The sequence below is a fragment of the Lissotriton helveticus genome, chromosome 8 (assembly GCF_964261635.1).
Source record: "Lissotriton helveticus chromosome 8, aLisHel1.1, whole genome shotgun sequence".
Classification (NCBI taxonomy): Eukaryota; Metazoa; Chordata; class Amphibia; order Caudata; family Salamandridae; genus Lissotriton; species Lissotriton helveticus.
The window spans coordinates 65,754,766-65,778,528 of NC_136069.1; the positions used below are offsets into that span (position 1 = coordinate 65,754,766).

At 45.3% G+C, this 23,763-nt stretch overlaps 1 protein-coding gene across 1 annotated transcript in view; it reads right to left on the minus strand.

Annotated features, from left to right (window-relative positions):
- KPNA1 (karyopherin subunit alpha 1) overlaps positions 1 to 23,763 on the minus strand; it is a 205,752-nt gene that overhangs the window by 36,492 nt on the left and 145,497 nt on the right. The window contains exons 8-11 of the mRNA XM_078656634.1: positions 13,663 to 13,762; positions 13,098 to 13,261; positions 11,414 to 11,492; positions 7,456 to 7,581 (exon numbers count right to left, since the gene is read on the minus strand). Of these exons, the coding sequence (XP_078512760.1) occupies positions 7,456 to 7,581; positions 11,414 to 11,492; positions 13,098 to 13,261; positions 13,663 to 13,762 (469 nt within the window). The remainder of the gene's footprint in view (positions 1 to 7,455; positions 7,582 to 11,413; positions 11,493 to 13,097; positions 13,262 to 13,662; positions 13,763 to 23,763) is intronic.

Below are 23,763 nucleotides of genomic sequence, written 5' to 3' on the forward strand. Positions count from 1 at the left end.
TGACATTGGTATGTTTGAAAACAAAGGCCCTGATAGGGATCAGCCCTAACCATAGAAACCGGTCCGCAGTGTGGGAAAGATGGGTGGGAAGATGAGGAATCTGCGGCTAGATCATGTCACTACCAGATAAGGTGTTATCGAAGGTAAGCAACTTGTTCATCTGATAAAGACATAAAGCAGCAGATTCCTTACCTTTGAATAGATACCCAAGTAATACCCTCAACGAAGGAGGGACTACGGAAAATTCAGGCTAGTGAATCCTGCACTACTGAGCGTCCAAAAGGCAGTCCCTGAGGACTTCACTGTCTAGGCAGTAATGTTTGGTAAATGTTGGCAGGGATGCCCATGTTGCTGCCTGACAGATGTCCAGGACTGGCACTCTACGTGTTAACACAGGGGTAGCAGCCTTCTCTCTGGTGGAATGAACCCATAAACCTTCAGGAGGCTGCTTCTTTGCCAGAGGATAACAAAGTTTGATGCAGAGGACGACCCATCAGGAAATGGTCCTTCTGCACCGCCCGACCCCTCTTCGCTCCAAAGTACCCCACGAAGAGTTGGTTGTCCACCAGGAATTCTTGTGCGGTCAAGGTAGAACGACTACACTCCTTAGGTCTAGACAATAAAGTCGCTCTCTTCATTAGAGGTATGCGGAGGAGCATAGGAAGTGGGTAAGGTGACAAATTGTCCCACATGGAAAGGTGCAACCACCTTTGGAAGGAAAGGAGGTCCTAGTGCGAAACACCAACTTATCAGGAAATATGGTCAACAATTGAGGCTTGGATGATAAAGCCTGCAGCTCACTCACCCTTATGACAGAGGTAATTACCATTAAAAAGTTTGTTTTAATGGTGAGCAGGTGTGGGGGCAATCATCCAAAGGCACGAAATGAACACACATGAGGAAGAAATTAAAATCCCACTGAGTCACAATGAAAGGGGCAGGTGGAAACATATGCACAAGGCCGTGCAGGAATCTATGTACAATGGAGGAATTAAATAAGGAGGGTTGGTATGGCAGCCTCAGGAAGGAGGCAAGACTGAAAGATACCCTTTCAGAGTGCCCAGAGCAGAGCCCTGCTGGGCAAGGGTCAAAGTAAAAAGCAGCACATCAGAATGGGTAGCCGAAAGAGGGTCAATAGACCTACAATATGATACAAACTTTCTCCACCGACAGGTGTATACAGTCTTGATGGAGGGCACCTGGCCAAGATCTCCATGTAAGAAGGCGTAGAGTTGACCGATTCAGGTGGAGGATCCCCATCTGCTGCTGCAACAGAAGATCCTCCCGAAGGTGCAGCCTGACTGGAGGATTGATGCTCATTTGCAGAAGCTTGGGATACCAAATTCTCTGTGCCCAATCCAGAGCCACAAGGGCAACGTGGGCCCGGGCGTCCCTTATCTCCTGAGAACGCTGGGCAGAAGTGGAATGGCAGAAAGGCATACAAGAGGCCTGAGCTCCACTCGAGATGAAGTGTCTGAGCAAGAGCCCCCTTGGAAACTCCAGCGCACAAAACTGGCATTGCGCATTGTCAGCGGAGGTAAACAGAACTAACCAAGGCTCTCCCCATTGCTGAAAGAGACCTTGTGCCACCTTTGGATGGAGACTCCACTCGTAATACGCTAGGTATCAATGGATACGTTTGTCCACCCTGACTTTCAGGGAACCTGCCAGGATTTGAACCACCAGGAAAATGCCCTGCTGTTCAGGCCATGTCCCGGGATGCAGGGCCTCTTGACAAAAGGTCCAGAATCCCACTACACCCTGTTTATTGCACTACCACATGGCAGTAGTGTTGTCTGAAAACTTGAACTAGGCCTTCCCTTGGAGGGTTGCTGGAAATGGCCTTTTTTAGGCTGCTTTCCCTCTACTTTTTGCTTTTATCCCTCCTGGCTTACGGCTGATCTATATGCTAGCTTTAAGACTTTGATCGCCTGACACAGCTATTCAGTGCCAAAGTGATGTACTTGTCATATACATACTGGTGATTGGTGTATACATGATTGGCTGATTTGAGTTAGCTGTAACTCCCTTGACTAGGGGTAAGACATATCTAGGGCATGTAACTTAAATGCTCCTCCGTGGGTGTGCAACACTGGTTGTGCTACCCACAGAGGTAGCTCTTCAAATGTGCCACAGATTTGCACTGGCGGAGCCTTGTGTGCAGGCAACGGTTACGGGGGTTGGCATTTAAAAAGCTACTTGCAAAGGTTCTGCATGTTTCACTACATCGGAGTACTCCCTGGGGGTAGGGTGCAGTGTTGGGAAAAGGCAGGGCAGTGGTGCACTACATAAACTGGTAGTAAATGGCACAGAATGGTGTGTTCGGTACTGTGGGGCCTGCTTCTCACATGGATTAACATGGGGGACCAGTGGTAAGGCTACTGCACAGTACTTCCTACGTGCAGAAGAGTAGCAGTATTGTGTTTGATATCAATGAGTTAGTAATGGGAAATCCTCTCCGGTCGTGCAAGTGGGTTCGACATTACTAATTTGGAAATGTAACTTTGGGGAAAGTGGGCATTTCTGTGCTTGTGGCTTTGTGTGCCTGTCGGCCTGTTTCGAATCCACATCTGGGCGCTGGGGGTACAGCTACATCTGAGCATTACCGATAGGCCATAAACTAGGGGCTCAAGGGAAACTGCAGACATCTGACTGATGGGCCTTCCTGAAATGGATACGATGGGTGTGAAATTGTACCTGCATTCCAAGGGGTAGGATCTTGGCCCCACTGGAGGCGAGTTTTGGGCATTTTGAGTTCTATGCTGTGGCAAAGATGTCTAAGTTGAAATCCCCATTTTGGGAAGTACAGAAGGAGAACATGGGGATGAAGTTCCCATTCATGTACTTGTTGCTGGATCCTACTGAGGAGGTCGGAAAACTGGTTGTGCATTTCTGGAAGGTGTTCTGCTAGATGAATTTTGTGATGCATCACCCAACACCAAATGATCTGAGAGAGGCGTGGCAATTGCAGAGAGTGTCCCCACCTGTTTTATGTAGTATATTATTCGTCTGGACTAAGACAACTTTCCCTACTAGATAAGGCTTGAAAGCTTTTAGTGCTAATTGAACTGCTAGAAGCTCCAACTAATTGATGTGGAGACTTCTGTGTGTTTGGTGTCCCATAAACCCTGAATTGTTAGATGCTGGAGATGGGCACCCCAACCTGTGAGATGCATCTGCTGTTTGTACGACTTGTGGAATGGGGTTGATGAAAGACCGCCCTTGTGGTTTTGTGTGTGTTTGCGTGAGGCACTATCATAATGCATGATGCCATCATTCCTAAACAGCTGCATGAAAGTCTTCACTGTTAGGTACTGGTTGGTTTGAAAATGTAGTAATAATGCTTGAAAGTTTTGAATCCTGGCTGCATTAGAAGAAGCTAGAGCTGTGTGAGTGTTTAACAGTGCTCCCAGATGTTTGCAGTATTGAGGGTTGAAGAGGGGACTTTTGTGCATTGACTGTAAATCCCAATTGATGGAAAAGGTTTATGGCATCTTCCAGATATGGGAAGACATGAATTTGTGGTCTTCTCAGATGAGCTGCTACTACTGCTAGGCATTTTGTAAACAGTCTGGGTATATTAGTCACTCCAAATGAAAGTACTTTGAATTGATAGTGTTTTCCTGCCATCACAAACCTGAGATATTTGCGATGTGCTGGGTGGATAGGAATATGCAAGTATACGTCCTTTAGGTCTAGTGTCGACAAAGTCGCCTTGTTGTAGAAGTGGAAGCACTTGTTGAAAGGTAACCATGTGAAAGTGTTCTGACAGTATGTATAGGTTAAAGGGCCTGAGTTCTAAGATTGGTCGAAGAAACCGGTCCTTTTGGGGGGATTAGAAAGTAAAAAGAGTAGACTCCTAATCCTTGGTGTTGTAATGGAACTGTTTCTATAACTCCTTTTGTTAGAAGAACCTGTACTTCTTGTTTGAGGAGCGGTTTGTGTTGTGATGAAAACTTGTGATTACGAGGTGGAATAATGGGAGGATTGCTGGTGAGTTCTAGGGCACTAACCATGTTGGATGATGTCTAATACCCATTTGTCTGTTATTGATTGCCAAATGGGAAGAAAGTGTTGTAGTCTTCCCCAAACAGGTGTAAGGGGGGTGGGGGGGATAGAGGTAAGTCACTGTTCATTGGGAGATGGAGGTACATGTTGTGTGCCTTTTCCTCTGCCTTTGAAATTGTTCCCTTTGTAACCTTCCTTGTAGAAACACCTAGATGAAGAGGGTTGCATGTTTGATTTGTATTAGGATACATTTGAATCCGAGGGATTACTTTTAGAACCTCATAAAATGAGCGGCGAAAAGAACCTACTGGATGGTGACCGAAGTGCTCCCATTGATTTTGCCACTTGGGTTTCTTTTTTTATTTTCTCGAGAGACTCATCCACTTAATGCCCAAAATGGTGTTCTTCGTCAAATTGAATATTTGAAGTAGAATCTCAGTTTAAACAAGGAGGTTCAGCAGTCTAAGTTATGTACGTCTTCTAAGGAGAATGCTGGTGTTAATTCCCCTTGCTGCAATGTCAGCAGCATCTAGTGCACATCTAATGGATGAATTAAATATTCATTTTCCCTCCTAAACTAGTTCCTGTCCTCTTTTTTAATACTCCTCTGGGAGGTGTTGGAGTAGCTCCTCCATTTTGTCCCAGTGGGCTTAATCAAATCTCGTCAATTGTCCTTGTGTGTTGGCAATGCGCCAATAGATGGCGGATTAAGCAGCTATTCTTTTGACTGATGTATCAATTAACTTAGACTTTGTCTGGAGGAGGTGCATCTGCTGTAATTTGAGAATTTGCTCTCTTCCAAGGTTTTGGATACCACTAGGGAATCTAAAGGCAACTGCCCCGTAATAAAAAATTGGGTTTATTATATTATCGATTCTAGGTGTTAATAGACCAGCACATACAGGGTCTTTAAAAATATCATTGGCATGTTTCATCATGCCTTTTACCATGGGTAAACTTTGAGTTGTCCTATGTGTAGAACCTAATGTTTCAAATTGAAAGGATTCCTTGTATAGTGTAACTCCGTGGTATGATGCTGCTCTTGAGATTAACTCCTAGTATGCTGTGTTGTCATCAGGGGGTGATGGTTTTGCAGGGTATAAATCAGGGTATTTATCCATAGCTTGATCAATATTATAATCATTCCATGGATTTATTGGTGGTGGACAATTGAAATCCCCCTCTTCTATATCAAGCTGTGTATAGGGAGAGCCTAGTGATGTGATGTTTAAGGGGTCTGAGACTGGTAATGGTGCAAGTGGTGGAGGGGACTGAGTTATAGGATTTGTAGTTATGTCCTTTTTTTAGGGGAGCTTTTATTCTCTGGAACAGTATTTCTTTTGGATGGTATTGCATCCTTTACCAAAATATGTCCAGTAGCTGGATTGAGGTAAATCTTTTATTTAGGGTCAAGTTTTTCCTTCATAAGTTCCAGGATAGGTTCTGGAGGTGTTTGAAGGGTATCTTTTGGTTTTGGTGCTGAAATTCTCTGCGCCGAGTCTGACCGGTCTTTCTTAACCTTTGGAGCCGAAGGTTTCAGTTCTGAGGGTGTTTTGTCTCGACTCGACCCCGAGCTGGAAGGCTTGATATGCAGATTCGGTGCGGAGCCCAAAGGCAGTGGTAGCCCAGAAGCCTTTTGTTTGGTGGAAATGAGTTACAGCATCCTGCCCCGCTAGAACGTCTTCGGACTAACTCGATCTCCGGCTTCAAATAAGATTCTTGGATAGAAAAAGCCTCCTCTTCTGCTGCCGATGCTTCCATTTCCTACTGTTCAGTGACTTCCCTGAATATATTCGGTGTGTAGTCGTTGTTCTGCTGCTGCATGTCACTACGTCGATCTAGACGGTCGCGCAAAGTCTTTTTCGATCGAAACGATCAGCAAACGTCGCAATATTCTTCCTTGTGCTCCGGTGAGAGGCACAAATTGCAGATTTTATGCAGGTCGATGCACGGATACTTGGAGTGCACAGAGGACAGAATTGAAACACTCAGTTTCATCGGCAGAAGACTGTATGAGTACCACAAGAGCATGCTATGCTGCAAAGTGGAAACGTTTTGTCATTTACTGTAACAATGACAAGAACCCACTAGATGCATCAACTCAAAATATCAAATGCTATCTTTTGCACCTACACCGCTGCAATCTAGCCTATACATCTATAAGAATACACTTAGCTGCCATAGCAGCTTACCTTCAAAACAGGCAACACCTTTCCCTATTCAGAGTGCCTGCAATTAAAGCATTCATGGAGGGACTCAAACGAGTAATCCCCCCAAGGCACCCACCTTCACCTGTCTGGAACCTAAACATAGTATTAACCAGACTAATGGGACACCCTTTTGAACCTCTGCACTCCTGTGAAATTCAATTTTTAACATGGAAGGTGGCATTTCTCGTAGCTACTTCAAGCCCTAACTATTCAAGAACCATTCCTCCAAATCCACGCTTATAGGGTCGTGCGTAGAACAAACCCTAAATTTATGCCTAAAGTCGTGTCTCACTTCCACATCAGACAATAGAACTGCCAGTGTTCTTCCCAAACCCACAGTCAGTACCAGAAACGGCCCTCCACACACTAGATGTTAAAAGGGCTCTCCTATATTACATTATAATAATAATAATAATAATAATCCACATTTGTATAGCGCACAATCACCCGTTAGGGTCTCTAGGCGCTGGGGGCCGTCGGGAAGATTAAGCAAGCTATTGCCCAGAGTCGCATGGTGCTGGGCTAACCTGCCGCCGGAGCCGGGGATCGAACCCTGATCCCCAGATTCCAGCGTCAGTCGCCCTGGCCGCGGCGCCACACCTCTCCCTTCACATTGACAGGACAAAAGATTTTAGGAAGACAAAACAGTTGTTTGTTGCCTTTTCACCACAACACAAAGGCAAGATATGAATTTAGCAGCCCACATGCCTCGAACACCCTATTTCTAAATCTAAATCAGGCTTAGCCAGGTGGATTGTAAAGTGCATTCAGATATGTTATCTTAAAGCTAAGCGCACTTTAACAGTTCCCCCAAGGGCGCATTCAACGCGCAAAATGGGGGCATCCATGGTTTTCCTAGGAAACATCCCTGTAGAAGAAATATGTAAAACAGCCACATGGTCTACCATACATACATTCACAAAACACTATTGTGTGGATGTACATTCCAAACAGCAAGCTGCTGTAGGACAGGCTGTTCAAAAAACTCTGTTTCAGACTGCTGCAGCTGGCACAGGTAGCCACCGCTAAGGGAGAGACTGCTATACATTCTATGCGCAGATATGAATTCAGCAGCCCACATGCCTCGAACGGAATATGCTACTTACCAGTATGCATCTGTTCTTGGCATGTAGGGCTGCTGACATTCATATCGGTTATTATTACAACAACAAAAAATAAACTCCTTAACCAAAGTTAAGCAGGTAAAAGTAAAAAAAATAGGACTGGTATAGCTTGCCTGAATCTGAGCACGATTTCCAGCTGTAATATTGGAAATTGTCCAACAGGCCTCCTTCTTGATTGATTCCTTAGGACTGCTAAGCAATTGCAGTAAACTCTGGAGGGCTGAGCAGTTCAACACTACCTGAAAAACGTAAATTACACAAAAAGATAGTTAGCAACAAAAATGCCTTATTATCAATCCTAAACCTCAGCATAACTCTGCCAAAAGCCCCACACCACCAAGGCCAAAAAGCTCAATCTAAAAGGCGAATGCAAGAAACATACCCTAAGCCAATTTGTTTTTAAATGAGTGATTGAGACTAAGAGCAAGACGTTTAGTCACCTCATTGTGTGATGGGCTATTTCTCCAATGGCTTATGAACAGACGACCCTTAGGTCCGTTCCCTGGCTTGCAGTCTCAAACATGAAGAATGAGCGTGCACTGAAAAAAAAAAAGAAGATACACTGCCCACCCACCCAGACAAAACTACATATAAATTGTGGTGTACCAATGAGCTACATCCCCGCATATGAAGTCCACCTTCATTTAAATAAATTCCCTACTTCAAAGAGACACTAAGTATCCAGGATGTCATGCGCCTTCAAATTAACAGAGCACCAGTGTCTTCAGGTCCTTCTCAGGGGAATGTGCCAACATCCAGCAAATTAAAAAAAACACCTGTCAGAAACACAGACCAAAGAAAAGAACATCATAATAACTGCCCTATCCAATTTGGGTTTGCAAGAAAACTACGAGTTCGGCATCTAGTCTGAAACTGGAATGGAGACAGTAGTGCAAATATATGAATTACTCTTCCTGTAGCTGATTTGCAAAGTTCTCTCACTGGAATCTTTCTTCTACTTTGCCCCTTCTTGAGTAGGCCTTTGACTTGCTTAAAAGGGAATGGTTTGTTTTTTGACTGGATATCATGTTTTAACATAATGTCCATATAGGCACAATCTAGAGGTCCTCATCCCAGAACAGATAGGCTCCCTATTGACCAATAACTGCTTAGTATTTCCAATTTCCTTTCTCCTAGTAGCTCCGATCATGGTTCTAATGAGGACTTTCCACTTGAGACTAGCGGCTATGGATAAGGGAAAAGCGCTATAGTAGAGCTATAGCCGGTTTGTCTTTATGAATTAAAATTACGTTACTAATAAAGGCTTTCCGGTTCCTAACAAAGCTATACTTGAACAGAAAACCTATCTGGCTCTACAGTCTAGTGCCTGTATGACAATTATGAAAAGCAACTTATAGGACAAATCGGTAAAGTAGCTTTGTGTATGGGCTCAACCAAACGTTTTGTAGCTCCCAACACCGAATAGGCATCTTAAAGTGGGGAACACAGTGACCATCTTTAGGCTGTCCAAAAGTCCTTAAATACACACATTTTGAATAAAAGATTTTTGCAAAGGACTTTCTGGAGCAGTGATGGCCACTAAATGAACATTTATAGAGAACCTAAATCCTGATCTTGACAAATGGGAAATGGCAAGGCAATAAAATTCTTCATGTCATGTTATGTGATCATTCAACTTCTCCATACAATACATACAGAAATTCTGTACATAGTGCATGAAGAAAGTTACTTGGTGACTCAAGATAATTATGCAATCTGGAATTTAGATCAAATAGTCACATTGAAGGAATTTAGGCACCATGTCATCAACCTCACATCATTAAGTGCAAGATTCCTCATTGTGCTCTGAATAGTAAGTCTGGTCTGCACAGCAATCTGTGTGGTTCTATAAAATAAGTAAAATGATTCTAATCCTGGTTTACTTCAGCTACTCTTTCTGGTGTGTACTCTATATAACTGCAGATTGGATCCATAAACTTTAAAGCAGCAATTTGGCAAGCTGGTAGGTGGCTTTATGCAGCACCGCACCAACGTTGTTCCCTTCTGAAAGTGATGATTGTAGCCGCATATGAGCCCAACCCATGCTTTGTCGGTGTAGGGCCGGTGCCTGTCCACCTCCCAAAGTTGCCTCAAGGGAGATACTGAAACTGCTCTGTGATGTCGCAGTGATGCTGCAAACCATTTAGTAAGAGGTCTCCTTGGCCCCATAACAAGCAAGTCCTGGATAGTCAAATGTGTTTGATGTTCAGTGATCACGTCTCCCCAGGGCAGCAATCAAGGAGCTGTACAGCAAAGATTGGCCTGGATGTAGGCCACTGACTTATGTCCGTGTGACACAAGGCGCCATATTTGAACAGATCGCCCAGGGAATCCAAGACAACCGGCTTTAGAGCCAGGCGCACTAGTAACGGCCTACTTTCCAAGACCAGGGTGTACTATGAGGACATTTTGACCACTTTGTAAGAGTCAGGGTGAACTTTTGAGTAAAGCCTACTAGTGAGCATTCCCAGGATGTGACCACCAGCAAATGGGGAATAACCCTGACCACATTATGAGGAGTGGATGGTGCAAGGATTTGCCAGCGAAACAATAGAGCCCGACCTCAAGGAGACTGTTATTTCTCAGGAGTGTAGTAATACTCCTTTGAATGTGTAGAGTTAGAAATAAAATGTGTAATATTAAATTAAGTATTTGGCTGTACATGAATTTCTTGAAATTGCTGTGCGCTTTGGAGTTCTGCGTCGTGATCACTAACCGGTACCTAAATTCCCCCACTACCCCACCCCAGCTCCACCCAAGAGAGCCTTTGACTGCTTGCCCATAGTACAACCGATTGTCAAGTGCACAATGGGTACTTGGTCCAGTACAGTGTCCATAGTAGGCTAGGCCCTGGGACATCAGGAGTAAAAGGCCTCAACTACTACGGTTGGGCACGGGAACTCTTCAGTAAGGGGGTTCGGACAGCAGTTTACTGGAAGAACGAACTGGTGTTGGTACAGGAGATACTTGGTGGGAGAGGAGTTATTTCTTTTGTCAGGTAGTATGCTCATGAATAATCTTAAAAGAGACCTAGCAGAATCCTCCTTGACTTAAGATTCCTTATACATCACGCCAAAAAATGCAAGCTCTATGTACAATTGCATTTGAACGTAAACCGCTGCTTTGATATCATGGCATCCGTTGATATCAAAACCCTTCGTTTTGGAGTACTGTCTAGAAGGTGAAATTACCCTCAACCGTTAAAGAGGTAACTGTGCTTTATATATGCTGCATGTTGTCGAAAGGTAATGACTGTGCTCATCAGCTAAAGATCTTTCTGGATGTCCCTTTCGTGTGTCTCAGAATCACCGGTAATGATTTTGGTAAAGGCAGGGGTCACCACACCTCTTGCACACAAATTGCCATAACCCTCTGATCTTTCTGCACATGCAGTCCTATTTTAACCTTACCCTTCAGGGTTGTGGGAGAAAGAACTAGAGACAGGGGAATGTGTCTGTACAATATGTATGGTAGGCACACAATCCAACAATAGTTTGGATCGTTTTCTACTTTCTTCAAGAAAGAGGCAGGACACAAAAAGTGAAGGCATTTTCACAAAAAAGAAATATTTTGCCAAAGTGACAAAATACTGAAACAGCACACAGATGTAGATGTTTGGAAAATATTTCTCAAGAAAAGCAGCCTCAAAAGGAGATCTCCCTGCACTGAGACCTTGTTAACAGGAATAAAATTGAACTGTGGCAACTAACAGAACATGGAGAAAAAAGTGGACCCCAATTATTTCAAGCACTATTTGTTTAACCTCAATCAGCAACAGTCTACAGATTGCCCTTTCTTTTTCAGATTAAAAAAGCTTTTGGAAGTTTATTGCCACTCATTAATATATTGACATTTTAAACATAATTAACTTTTTTTTACAGAGAAAAAAACTTTACTAAAAACGTTCTGATATACTGCTAAAAACAGATCTTTATTTGTAGAAAAGATTTGTCCACTGAAGACAGTTTAACAATTTTATTTAAAACATGCTCCAGTACTGGTGAGGACTAGGCAAATTAAATGTAGTTTATGCTGAAGCATAATCTATAGTTTACCAGAAGCATGTCTTACCTGGGTTTGGATGTCATCTCCAGTTACAATATTCCCTACAGCCCGCAAGGCAGGAGAAACCACTTTGTAATCGCTATGCCTACAAAACAAATATTTCATGCAATTGTGTTAATATTTTTGTATTCAACAACATTTCATTTGACAGTGGATTAGAATCAGGGTACAGACAAAGGCTGCTCAACAATGGCATAAATGAGAACACGTGACAAGTTAACAGTGATTCCAATGTTTGTGAACGCTTTTAAGTTGTGAAATACTAGAGCTATATTTTGCAGTGAATATGAGAACTAAAAAGAAAAAGTACATATCTGACACAAATTTTCAATGTGCTCAGCATACTTGGGCACAATTCCAAGGTATCCAAGCACCATCATAGCTTAGTAATTGATGAGAATCCAGAATTTCAGGCTACATTTGCAAAGGAGAATTTTGGATGTTTTCTGTGTTATGGCAAGGTTCTTTTCATATATCGTACTGGACATTATTCAATTTCCCTGATCAGAGAAACATTCAACACGTGAGCAGTGGATCAATTTATGTATTCTGCGTATTTGAACATACTTACAGCTGTCAAAATTATAAGGATTACCCTGGATGTCGGAGTATTGCAAATTTAACATATGCGTATTGTAAATGTTACTAGTTCAAAGTAAAATTTCGGAGTCCCGAGGATTCTTGATTGTAATATTTCAGTTTTATTATTTTGTTTACAATGTTGCAATATAAACAAAACTGACATGTTGGCGATTAAAACGTGTTCTTAATGGAGCACCATAATCATTCACTGGATGTCAATTTGCAATTCTGGTTATACTAAAACGTTTGCCTTAGTTGAGAAATCAAACTAATTTGAACACCAGTCTGAAGCATCTAATAACCCAACACTGAACCCGAGACCATTATGTGGCATAGAGGAGGGGTGTTTGTAGATGGCTAGGGTGCAAAATATTTGATGAATGAAAGTTGGAGCTAGATGTAGTAATTTTATCATCAGGAAAACAAAATAAGAAAAAAACACTGCTTGCCATAGAAAGGTAGATTAATGTGGATGAATATAATTCTGGAGCTCTGATCAGAAAGACCAATTTTGGAACAAGACCAAGAAAAACTGAAAGGGGAGTTGGAGACACAGAATGGGTGATCAGGGAGGACACCATTCTTTTTAGCAAATAAGAAGGGGACAAAAACACAATTCCTTGGAGTCCTCGGGGAAAAAACTAATGGGGCAAGGTATTTCAGCAGTTACAGTAGGCAATACAGAAAACAATATGATGTCCTTGTTTAGGAGGGTAGGTGAATTAAATACGAACCTATAGTGTGAGAAGCTTTTGAAATTCTCCTTGAATACATTTCCGTTCTAACCAGTGGTAAACATCTGAAAAGGATCGCTCACATCTAATTAACCTCAAAATTAAAAGTGTTGTTGACAAACACGGAGTTGTGGAATAAACCACTGTGTATGACTGAGTAGTCTTGACAATTGCCAGAATTTAAGTATTCTATGGTGTTGACAGATTCTTTTGAAGCAAGCTGGGTTGCCAGAGTGTGTTAGCATTTGAACCTCATTAAAAGCTTTTTCTGAATGAAGAACTTCTCAAATGCCAGATTTCAAGACGTTCAATTATAGAAAATTAAAATGAATACACTTAAAAGTTATAATAACTGAAAACAAAGCTCATCTTACATTAAAAGTTCCACTAATCTCCTGCACACTCCAGCGTCAATCACCGCCTGGATTTTGTCATTTGGTCCATCGGACAAGTACGATAATGCCCAGCAGGCATCTGCCAGAACATCCGTGTCATTCACAAAGAGGAGCCAGGACAGCACAGCAAGAGAGGGAGAGACCTAGAAAGGAAAAACATTTAGCACAAGAATTAGACATAAAATATTTATTTTTAAACTCGTGCATCTCAAGCTGAATAGATTCTCCTCCCTTATCTACTTAACATCTATGGTTTACTCCATAACTAACCGGCTGCCTGACAACCTTGCACAGTCTGAGCATTATTTATGGGCACTCCTTGCACGCAGATCAATCTGAGAAATCATATACATACAAATAAGTTGCAAATAAGTATTCAATCACCGATATCACCGCATCCCTTGCTCATTGACACTGGCTGACAGCCATTCTAAGACACCAACATTTTCATCCTTCACTCACCAAAGGCACCTATCAAAACCATTAAACTGCTTTACATTCCTAGCTTGTTCATAATCAGAAAAACACTGCATTTATGCATTACCTTCGGGAACTCAGGAGGAGGGTTTTTCCCTCGGCAAAGGTTCGATAGAGCCCACACCGCATTTCTGGTCATTGTGAGGCGATTCTGCTTTGAAAGCAACCTAACAGCAAAAACAAGGCATTCACCAATGAAAACAGACTACAACAACAAATTTAGAACTAATAAAGGTTTTTCAACTTAATTTAATATATTAATGCCAGTATTCTTGGGACGCATCAAGAGGGTGGTTTGTTTGGGGGCAAAGGGGTTAAGAAAGGGGCAAATATTGAGATATTGAAATATCCACTCTGTAGATGTGTGGACCTCTAGGGTTGTCTTCTCAATTTTGCAGATTCAGGAGGAATATAAACTACACAACCCCCAAGCGTTATTTACATGCAGCTCTGGAAGGTTCTAAGCTGCTGAACTGAGTAAGGGGGAAACACCATGGAGCAATCACCAATAGCATACAGATTACTGGATGTAGGATCATCCAAATGGCTAAATCACAGGATCATAACCTTACGGTCAACATGCAGCACATTATACTAAACGTAAAGGAACAATGACATCAAGCTATCATCAGTAATTAAGACACTAATGGAAGGAGGCATTACTGTATCCCTGTGGAGTGTTAATAGGATCAAGTTTGATTGTTTCAACTAAAATTCTAACTAAAAACATTATACAAGTGTCCAGATTCAGAAAAGTGGCAAAGCAATTAGTGAGGACTATGCATGAGGATATGGAACGAAAGGTACATGTCTTCAAATCCTTTAGGACTTCCCGTTGATAAAGATATACTGGAGTCAGGGCTGTAGTGGTGGTTAAGACTTTAGGTTTCCCATGGGACTGGAAGCAATGACAGTCCTACTGAGGATACTACAATACAATACACCTGAATGACCTTGTCAACAACCATCCCATCAATCACCTCCCATACATTGCTAAGATCACTGAAAAAGCAGTACATGTTCAACTTCACTCACATTAAACCTAACAATCTTGTTTGACTACCAGTGTGGTTTCCGATTCACGCTGCAGCATGGAGAAAGCCTTTTTACACATTATAGACTATGCCCTCATGATGACACCACTTCCAGATATTGCTGGACCGCTCAGCTGCTTTCGATATAGTAGGCCATCCCACCATCACACACGCTAGAGTCATAAATGGGATTCACTAAAACTATAGGATAAAGTTATAATTATTATAAAAGCAGCCGTTTAAGTCATAAGGGGCAGAAATAAATATATATATATATATATTTTTTCAAATGTTGGCGAAAGTGTTTAGAGAAAGATGTGAAGGTAGCTTAATAGGTGGTGTGGGAGGGTACCCTCTAATACCTTGTAAGAATTCTTTAATCACTGGTATGCTGCAGAAACGTTTGCGAAGGAGCGTTCCTATGGGTAAAAACTGCCAGAAGGTGTACCTTAATTGAAGAAAGGTGCAAACAAGATCTCACTAACTGCAGAAGATACGGGAGTACCAGTTCTTCACACCTGGAAGGGTAATATTTGTTTTGGATGAACCAGATGCATAACTCTTCCATTTGAAAGCGTATGATGTTTTGGTGGAAAGGCACTTTGCCTCGGAGTTTGTATTGTATGATTTCAGGAACCAGTCAATTACGTTTTTTTGGGGGGAGTTTTATATAACGCAAACTAGACCAGAAGGTATCGACTATCAGATCTCTTTACATGAGCACCAGTTTCGTTACAGACTGACACAAAACATTTTTTTGAAAGGCACGAGGAAATTAAGTGATTTGCCCAGAATCACAGGATGGTGAGCGTTGTTGCAGAGACTCAAACACGGTTTCGCAGATTTGAGGTGGACTGCCCTAACAGTTAGGACACATCCTCTCCCCAAGTTAAACTGATGAAAGGTTGGGATGTAGGATCCGGACTCCAAACTTAAGAACCAGATCCAGCCTGCACGGCAGCCTCCTCTGTCATTCAGAAGTTCTGTAAACCACCACTGGCATGGCTACTCCAGAGCCATCAGGATTATTCTGACCTTGCAGTGGAACAGCTTCATCAGCACTGTAAGGATCAGATCAAATGTAAAGTGATAATATACATTTGAAGAGCACACCATTTAATTCAATGACAGTTGTGTTGTGTAACAAACAGAAATATTCGGTGTGCATTTTGGTTATCGTTATAAATTGTGGAAATCCCTGTCACAAACATGTCTTCTGGACGTTGATGTACCAAGTTGGTACTGGACAGAAACACATCTGCCCCTTATAGCAAATTTTTGGGCGCCAAGGAAAAATTATTAGCATAATCCACGTTTGCCACATGCCCGACACTGGAGTCTGTACCTCCGCTCACGTGCACGAGTTTCAAACAATGTACATGCAGCCACCCTGCACTAGATTCTGTGCGATACTTAGCACTGGGTTTACAATTTAACAGTTACATCAACTTCTAGATATGTTTGTGACAGTGATTTCCACGATGATAAACAAAATGCACACCGAAAGCAAGGGTGCTCCAATTCTTGGTCTATTAGTGAACCTGCACTGTAATCAATTATAGATGTATACTGTGTCAAAATATCATGAAACAAATGGTGGTATTTGTATTACTTTTTGCCCTGATGAAGTCGTAGGGGTATCTCCCATCAAACGACGAAACAAGTGTTGGGTAAAAGAAGGTCATCTGGAAGAAAACATGAATCCAACACTGAACAAAATAAAAGAAATCTCCTATGTTCCTCAATAATTCAGTTTGTTGCACAACACAACTGGAATTGAACGGCGTGTGCTTCAAATTTATAGTACATGTTCACCGATCTTAGGATTGTACCAGGGGAGTAGGGTGTTTTTCCACCACCATTAAAAGCACGGTGGGCGAAAACCCCGTTGTATGAATATGCATGTAAATTTTGTGGAGCGCTCGACACCTCACAAACACCTACTTCTGACATTAAAGTGTAAACTGACCTCCTTTATGTGTATCAAAAGGGTATTCCCCCCGGTTCATAGTACGTGGAGGTGAAGTCTGGGCATTCCTGAATTCCTGCATCTGAACAACTGAGGAAAGCCCCAGTCATGAAGGATACTTTGCAGAACTTCATTGTTAAATTGTGTATGGTTTTCCCGAAACGATCTCCTGAGCAAACCCGTCTCTGCATTCCCAAAAACTAAGAACCACTGCGCTATCAGTCCTTTACTTTATGCCATTTCCATGGACGTTGATTTGCCAAAATACGAGGGGTAGCAGAACTGACATCATATACCCGCTGATCTTCATGATGTCACAGGAAGTAAAATCATATGACCCTGCATCGTCCCAAGAAGTCATGTCACATAACCTTAATCCTGATGACATCACAATAATTAACAATGCCGAAGGTACATAATTGCATAATATATATTCTTCTAGGGAAGAACAGAGGGTGGGTGCTTCCCCTGAGAAATCTTTCGAAAAAAATGGGAGTTACTAATTAGTTTTAGTTCACAATTTTCACATAAATTTGCTAAAAAGCCATAGGCTCTAAAAAAAGGCACTTATTAAATAGTGAAGTCCTTTCGTAAAGTGCCAAGCAACTGAAATCTGACCGTCATAGGAATTCACCCAATTAGGTTTACAAAATGTCCTATGGGTCCCCCACTTTAAACAAGCATTTACAATGCAATGGTCTCGGCATCATTAAAGGTAGAGCTATTGGCATTGCTCATGACATTTCTTTTTTTTTCTTTAAATCATAAATAAATGGCATTGTCATTTACATTGCCAATACACACCACTCTGCACTCAACAGCACTCACCACTCTGCACACAACAGCACACACCACTCTGCACTCAACAGCACACACCACTCTGCACTCAACAGCACACACCACTCTGCACTCAACAGCACACACCACTCTGCACTCAACAGCACTCACCACTCTGCACTCAACAGCACTCACCACTCTGCACTCAACAGCACTCACCACTCTGCACTCAACAGCACTCACCACTCTGCACTCAACAGCACTCACCACTCTGCACTCAACAGCACTCACCACTCTGCACTCAACAGCACTCACCACTCTGCACTCAACAGCACTCACCACTCTGCACTCAACAGCACTCACCACTCTGCACTCAACAGCACTCACCACTCTGCACTCAACAGCACTCACCACTCTGCACTCAACAGCACTCACCACTCTGCACTCAACAGCACTCACCACTCTGCACTCAACAGCACTCACCACTCTACACACACCACTCTGCACTCAACAGCACACACCACTCTGCACTCAACAGCACACACCACTCTGCACTCTGCACTCAACAGCACACACCACTCTGCACTCTGCACTCAACAGCACACACCACTCTGCACTCTGCACTCAACAGCACACACCACTCTGCACTCAACAGCACACACCACTCTGCACTCAACAGCACACACCACTCTGCACTCAACAGCACACACCACTCTGCACTCAACAGCACACACCACTCTGCACTCAACAGCACACACCACTCTGCACTCTGCACTCAACAGCACACACCACTCTGCACTCTGCACTCAACAGCACACACCACTCTGCACTCTGCACTCAACAGCACACACCACTCTGCACTCTGCACTCAACAGCACTCACCACTCTGCACTCAACAGCACACACCACTCTGCACTCAACAGCACACACCACTCTGCACTCAACAGCACACACCACTCTGCACTCAACAGCACACACCACTCTGCACTCAACAGCACACACCACTCTGCACTCAACAGCACACACCACTCTGCACTCAACAGCACTCACCACTCTGCACTCTGCACTCAACAGCACTCACCACTCTGCACTCTGCACTCAACAGCACTCACCACTCTGCACTCTGCACTCAACAGCACTCACCACTCTGCACTCAACAGCACACACCACTCTGCACTCAACAGCACACACCACTCTGCACTCAACAGCACACACCACTCTGCACTCAACAGCACACACCACTCTGCACTCAACAGCACACACCACTCTGCACTCAACAGCACACACCACTCTGCACTCAACAGCACACACCACTCTGCACTCAACAGCACACACCACTCTGCACTCAACAGCACACACCACTCTGCACTCAACAGCACACACCACTCTGCACTCAACAGCACACACCACTCTGCACTCAACAGCACTCACCACTCTGCACTCAACAGCACTCACCACTCTGCACTCTGCACTCAACAGCACACACCACTCTGCACTCTGCACTCAACAGCACACACCACTCTGCACTCAACAGCACACACCACTCTGCACTCAACAGCACACACCACACACCACTCTGCACTCAACAGCACACACCACTCTGCACTCAACAGCACACACCACTCTGCACTCAACAGCACACACCACTCTGCACTCAACAGCACACACCACTCTGCACTCAACAGCACACACCACTCTGCACTCAACAGCACACACCACTCTGCACTCAACAGCACACACCACTCTGCACTCAACAGCACTCACCACTCTGCACTCAACAGCACTCACCACTCTGCACTCAACAGCACACACCACTCTGCACTCAACAGCACACACCACTCTGCACTCAACAGCACACACCACTCTGCACTCAACAGCACACACCACTCTGCACTCAACAGCACACACCACTCTGCACTCAACAGCACACACCACTCTGCACTCTGCACTCAACAGCACACACCACTCTGCACTCTGCACTCAACAGCACACACCACTCTGCACTCTGCACTCAACAGCACACACCACTCTGCACTCTGCACTCAACAGCACTCACCACTCTGCACTCAACAGCACTCACCACTCTACACTCACCACTCTGCACTCAACACCACTCTGCACTCAACAGCACACACCACTCTGCACTCAACAGCACACACCACTCTGCACTCTGCACTCAACAGCACTCACCACTCTGCACTCAACAGCACTCACCACTCTACACTCACCACTCTGCACTCAACACCACTCTGCACTCAACAGCACACACCACTCTGCACTCTGCACTCAACAGCACTCACCACTCTGCACTCAACAGCACTCACCACTCTACACTCACCACTCTGCACTCAACACCACTCTGCACTCAACAGCACACACCACTCTGCACTCAACAGCACACACCACTCTGCACTCTGCACTCAACAGCACTCACCACTCTGCACTCTGCACTCAACAGCACACACCACTCTGCACTCAACAGCACACACCACTCTGCACTCAACAGCACACACCACTCTGCACTCAACAGCACACACCACTCTGCACTCAACAGCACACACCACTCTGCACTCAACAGCACACACCACTCTGCACTCAACAGCACTCACCACTCTGCACTCTGCACTCAACAGCACTCACCACTCTGCACTCTGCACTCAACAGCACTCACCACTCTGCACTCAACAGCACTCACCACTCAACAGCACTCACCACTCTGCACTCAACAGCACTCACCACTCAACAGCACTCACCACTCTGCACTCTGCACTCAACAGCACACACCACTCTGCACTCAACAGCACACACCACTCTGCACTCAACAGCACACACCACTCTGCACTCAACAGCACACACCACTCTGCACTCTGCACTCAACAGCACACACCACTCTGCACTCTGCACTCAACAGCACACACCACTCTGCACTCTGCACTCAACAGCACACACCACTCTGCACTCTGCACTCAACAGCACTCACCACTCTGCACTCAACAGCACTCACCACTCTGCACTCAACAGCACTCACCACTCTGCACTCAACAGCACTCACCACTCTACACTCACCACTCTGCACTCAACAGCACACACCACTCTGCACTCAACAGCACACACCACTCTGCACTCAACAGCACACACCACTCTGCACTCTGCACTCAACAGCACACACCACTCTGCACTCAACAGCACACACCACTCTGCACTCAACAGCACACACCACTCTGCACTCAACAGCACACACCACTCTGCACTCAACAGCACACACCACTCTGCACTCAACAGCACACACCACTCTGCACTCAACAGCACACACCACTCTGCACTCAACAGCACACACCACTCTGCACTCAACAGCACACACCACTCTGCACTCAACAGCACACACCACTCTGCACTCAACAGCACTCACCACTCTGCACTCAACAGCACTCACCACTCTGCACTCAACAGCACTCACCACTCTGCACTCAACAGCACTCACCACTCTGCACTCAACAGCACTCACCACTCTGCACTCAACAGCACTCACCACTCTGCACTCACCACTCTGCACTCAACAGCACTCACCACTCTGCACTCACCACTCTGCACTCAACAGCACTCACCACTCTGCACTCAACAGCACTCACCACTCTGCACACACCACTCTGCACTCAACAGCACACACCACTCTGCACTCAACAGCACACACCACTCTGCACTCAACAGCACACACCACTCTGCACTCAACAGCACACACCACTCTGCACTCAACAGCACACACCACTCTGCACTCAACAGCACACACCACTCTGCACTCAACAGCACACACCACTCTGCACTCAACAGCACTCTGCACTCAACAGCACACACCACTCTGCACTCAACAGCACTCTGCACTCAACAGCACTCACCACTATGCACTCTGCACTCAACAGCACACACCACTCTGCACTCAACAGCACACACCACTCTGCACTCAACAGCACACACCACTCTGCACTCAACAGCACACACCACTCTGCACTCAACAGCACACACCACTCTGCACTCAACAGCACACACCACTCTGCACTCAACAGCACACACCACTCTGCACTCAACAGCACACACCACTCTGCACTCAACAGCACACACCACTCTGCACTCAACAGCACACACCACTCTGCACTCAACAGCACACACCACTCTGCACTCAACAGCACACACCACTCTGCACTCAACAGCACACACCACTCTGCACTCAACAGCACACACCACTCTGCACTCTGCACTCAACAGCACACACCACTCTGCACTCTGCACTCAACAGCACACACCACTCTGCACTCTGCACTCAACAGCACACACCACTCTGCACTCAACAGCACTCACCACTCTGCACTCAACAGCACTCACCACTCTGCACTCTGCACTCAACAGCACACACCACTCTGCACTCTGCACTCAACAGCACACACCACTCTGCACTCAACAGCACACACCACTCTGCACTCAACAGCACACACCACTCTGCACTCAACAGCACACACCACTCTGCACTCAACAGCACACACCACTCTGCACTCAACAGCACACACCACTCTGCACTCAACAGCACACACCACTCTGCACTCAACAGCACACACCACTCTGCACTCAACAGCACACACCACTCTGCACTCAACAGCACACACCACTCTGCACTCAACAGCACTCACCACTCTGCACTCAACAGCACTCACCACTCTGCACTCAACAGCACACACCACTCTGCACTCAACAGCACACACCACTCTGCACTCAACAGCACACACCACTCTGCACTCAACAGCACACACCACTCTGCACTCTGCACTCAACAGCACACACCACTCTGCACTCTGCACTCAACAGCACACACCACTCTGCACTCTGCACTCAACAGCACACACCACTCTGCACTCTGCACTCAACAGCACTCACCACTCTGCACTCAACAGCACTCACCACTCTACACTCACCACTCTGCACTCAACACCACTCTGCACTCAACAGCACACACCACTCTGCACTCAACAGCACACACCACTCTGCACTCTGCACTCAACAGCACACACCACTCTGCACTCAACAGCACTCACCACTCTGCACTCAACAGCACTCACCACTCTACACTCACCACTCTGCACTCAACACCACTCTGCACTCAACAGCACACACCACTCTGCACTCTGCACTCAACAGCACTCACCACTCTGCACTCAACAGCACACACCACTCTGCACTCAACAGCACACACCACTCTGCACTCAACAGCACACACCACTCTGCACTCAACAGCACACACCACTCTGCACTCAACAGCACACACCACTCTGCACTCAACAGCACACACCACTCTGCACTCTGCACTCAACAGCACACACCACTCTGCACTCTGCACTCAACAGCACTCACCACTCTGCACTCTGCACTCACCACTCTGCACTCAACAGCACACACCACTCTGCACTCTGCACTCTACAGCACACACCACTCTGCACTCAACAGCACACACCACTCTGCACTCAACAGCACTCTGCACTCAACAGCACTCACCACTATGCACTCTGCACTCAACAGCACACACCACTCTGCACTCAACAGCACACACCACTCTGCACTCAACAGCACTCTGCACTCAACAGCACACACCACTCTGCACTCAACAGCACACACCACTCTGCACTCAACAGCACACACCACTCTGCACTCAACAGCACACACCACTCTGCACTCAACAGCACACACCACTCTGCACTCAACAGCACACACCACTCTGCACTCAACAGCACACACCACTCTGCACTCAACAGCACACACCACTCTGCACTCTGCACTCAACAGCACACACCACTCTGCACTCAACAGCACTCTGCACTCAACAGCACACACCACTCTGCACTCAACAGCACTCTGCACTCAACAGCACACACCACTCTGCACTCAACAGCACACACCACTCTGCACTCAACAGCACACACCACTCTGCACTCAACAGCACACACCACTCTGCACTCAACAGCACACACCACTCTGCACTCTGCACTCAACAGCACACACCACTCTGCACTCTACAGCACTCACCACTCTGCACTCAACAGCACTCACCACTCTGCACTCAACAGCACTCACCACTCTGCACTCAACAGCACACACCACTCTGCACTCAACAGCACTCTGCACTCAACAGCACACACCACTCTGCACTCAACAGCACACACCACTCTGCACTCAACAGCACACACCACTCTGCACTCAACAGCACTCTGCACTCAACAGCACACACCACTCTGCACTCTGCACTCAACAGCACACACCACTCTGCACTCTGCACTCAACAGCACACACCACTCTGCACTCAACAGCACACACCACTCTGCACTCAACAGCACACACCACTCTGCAC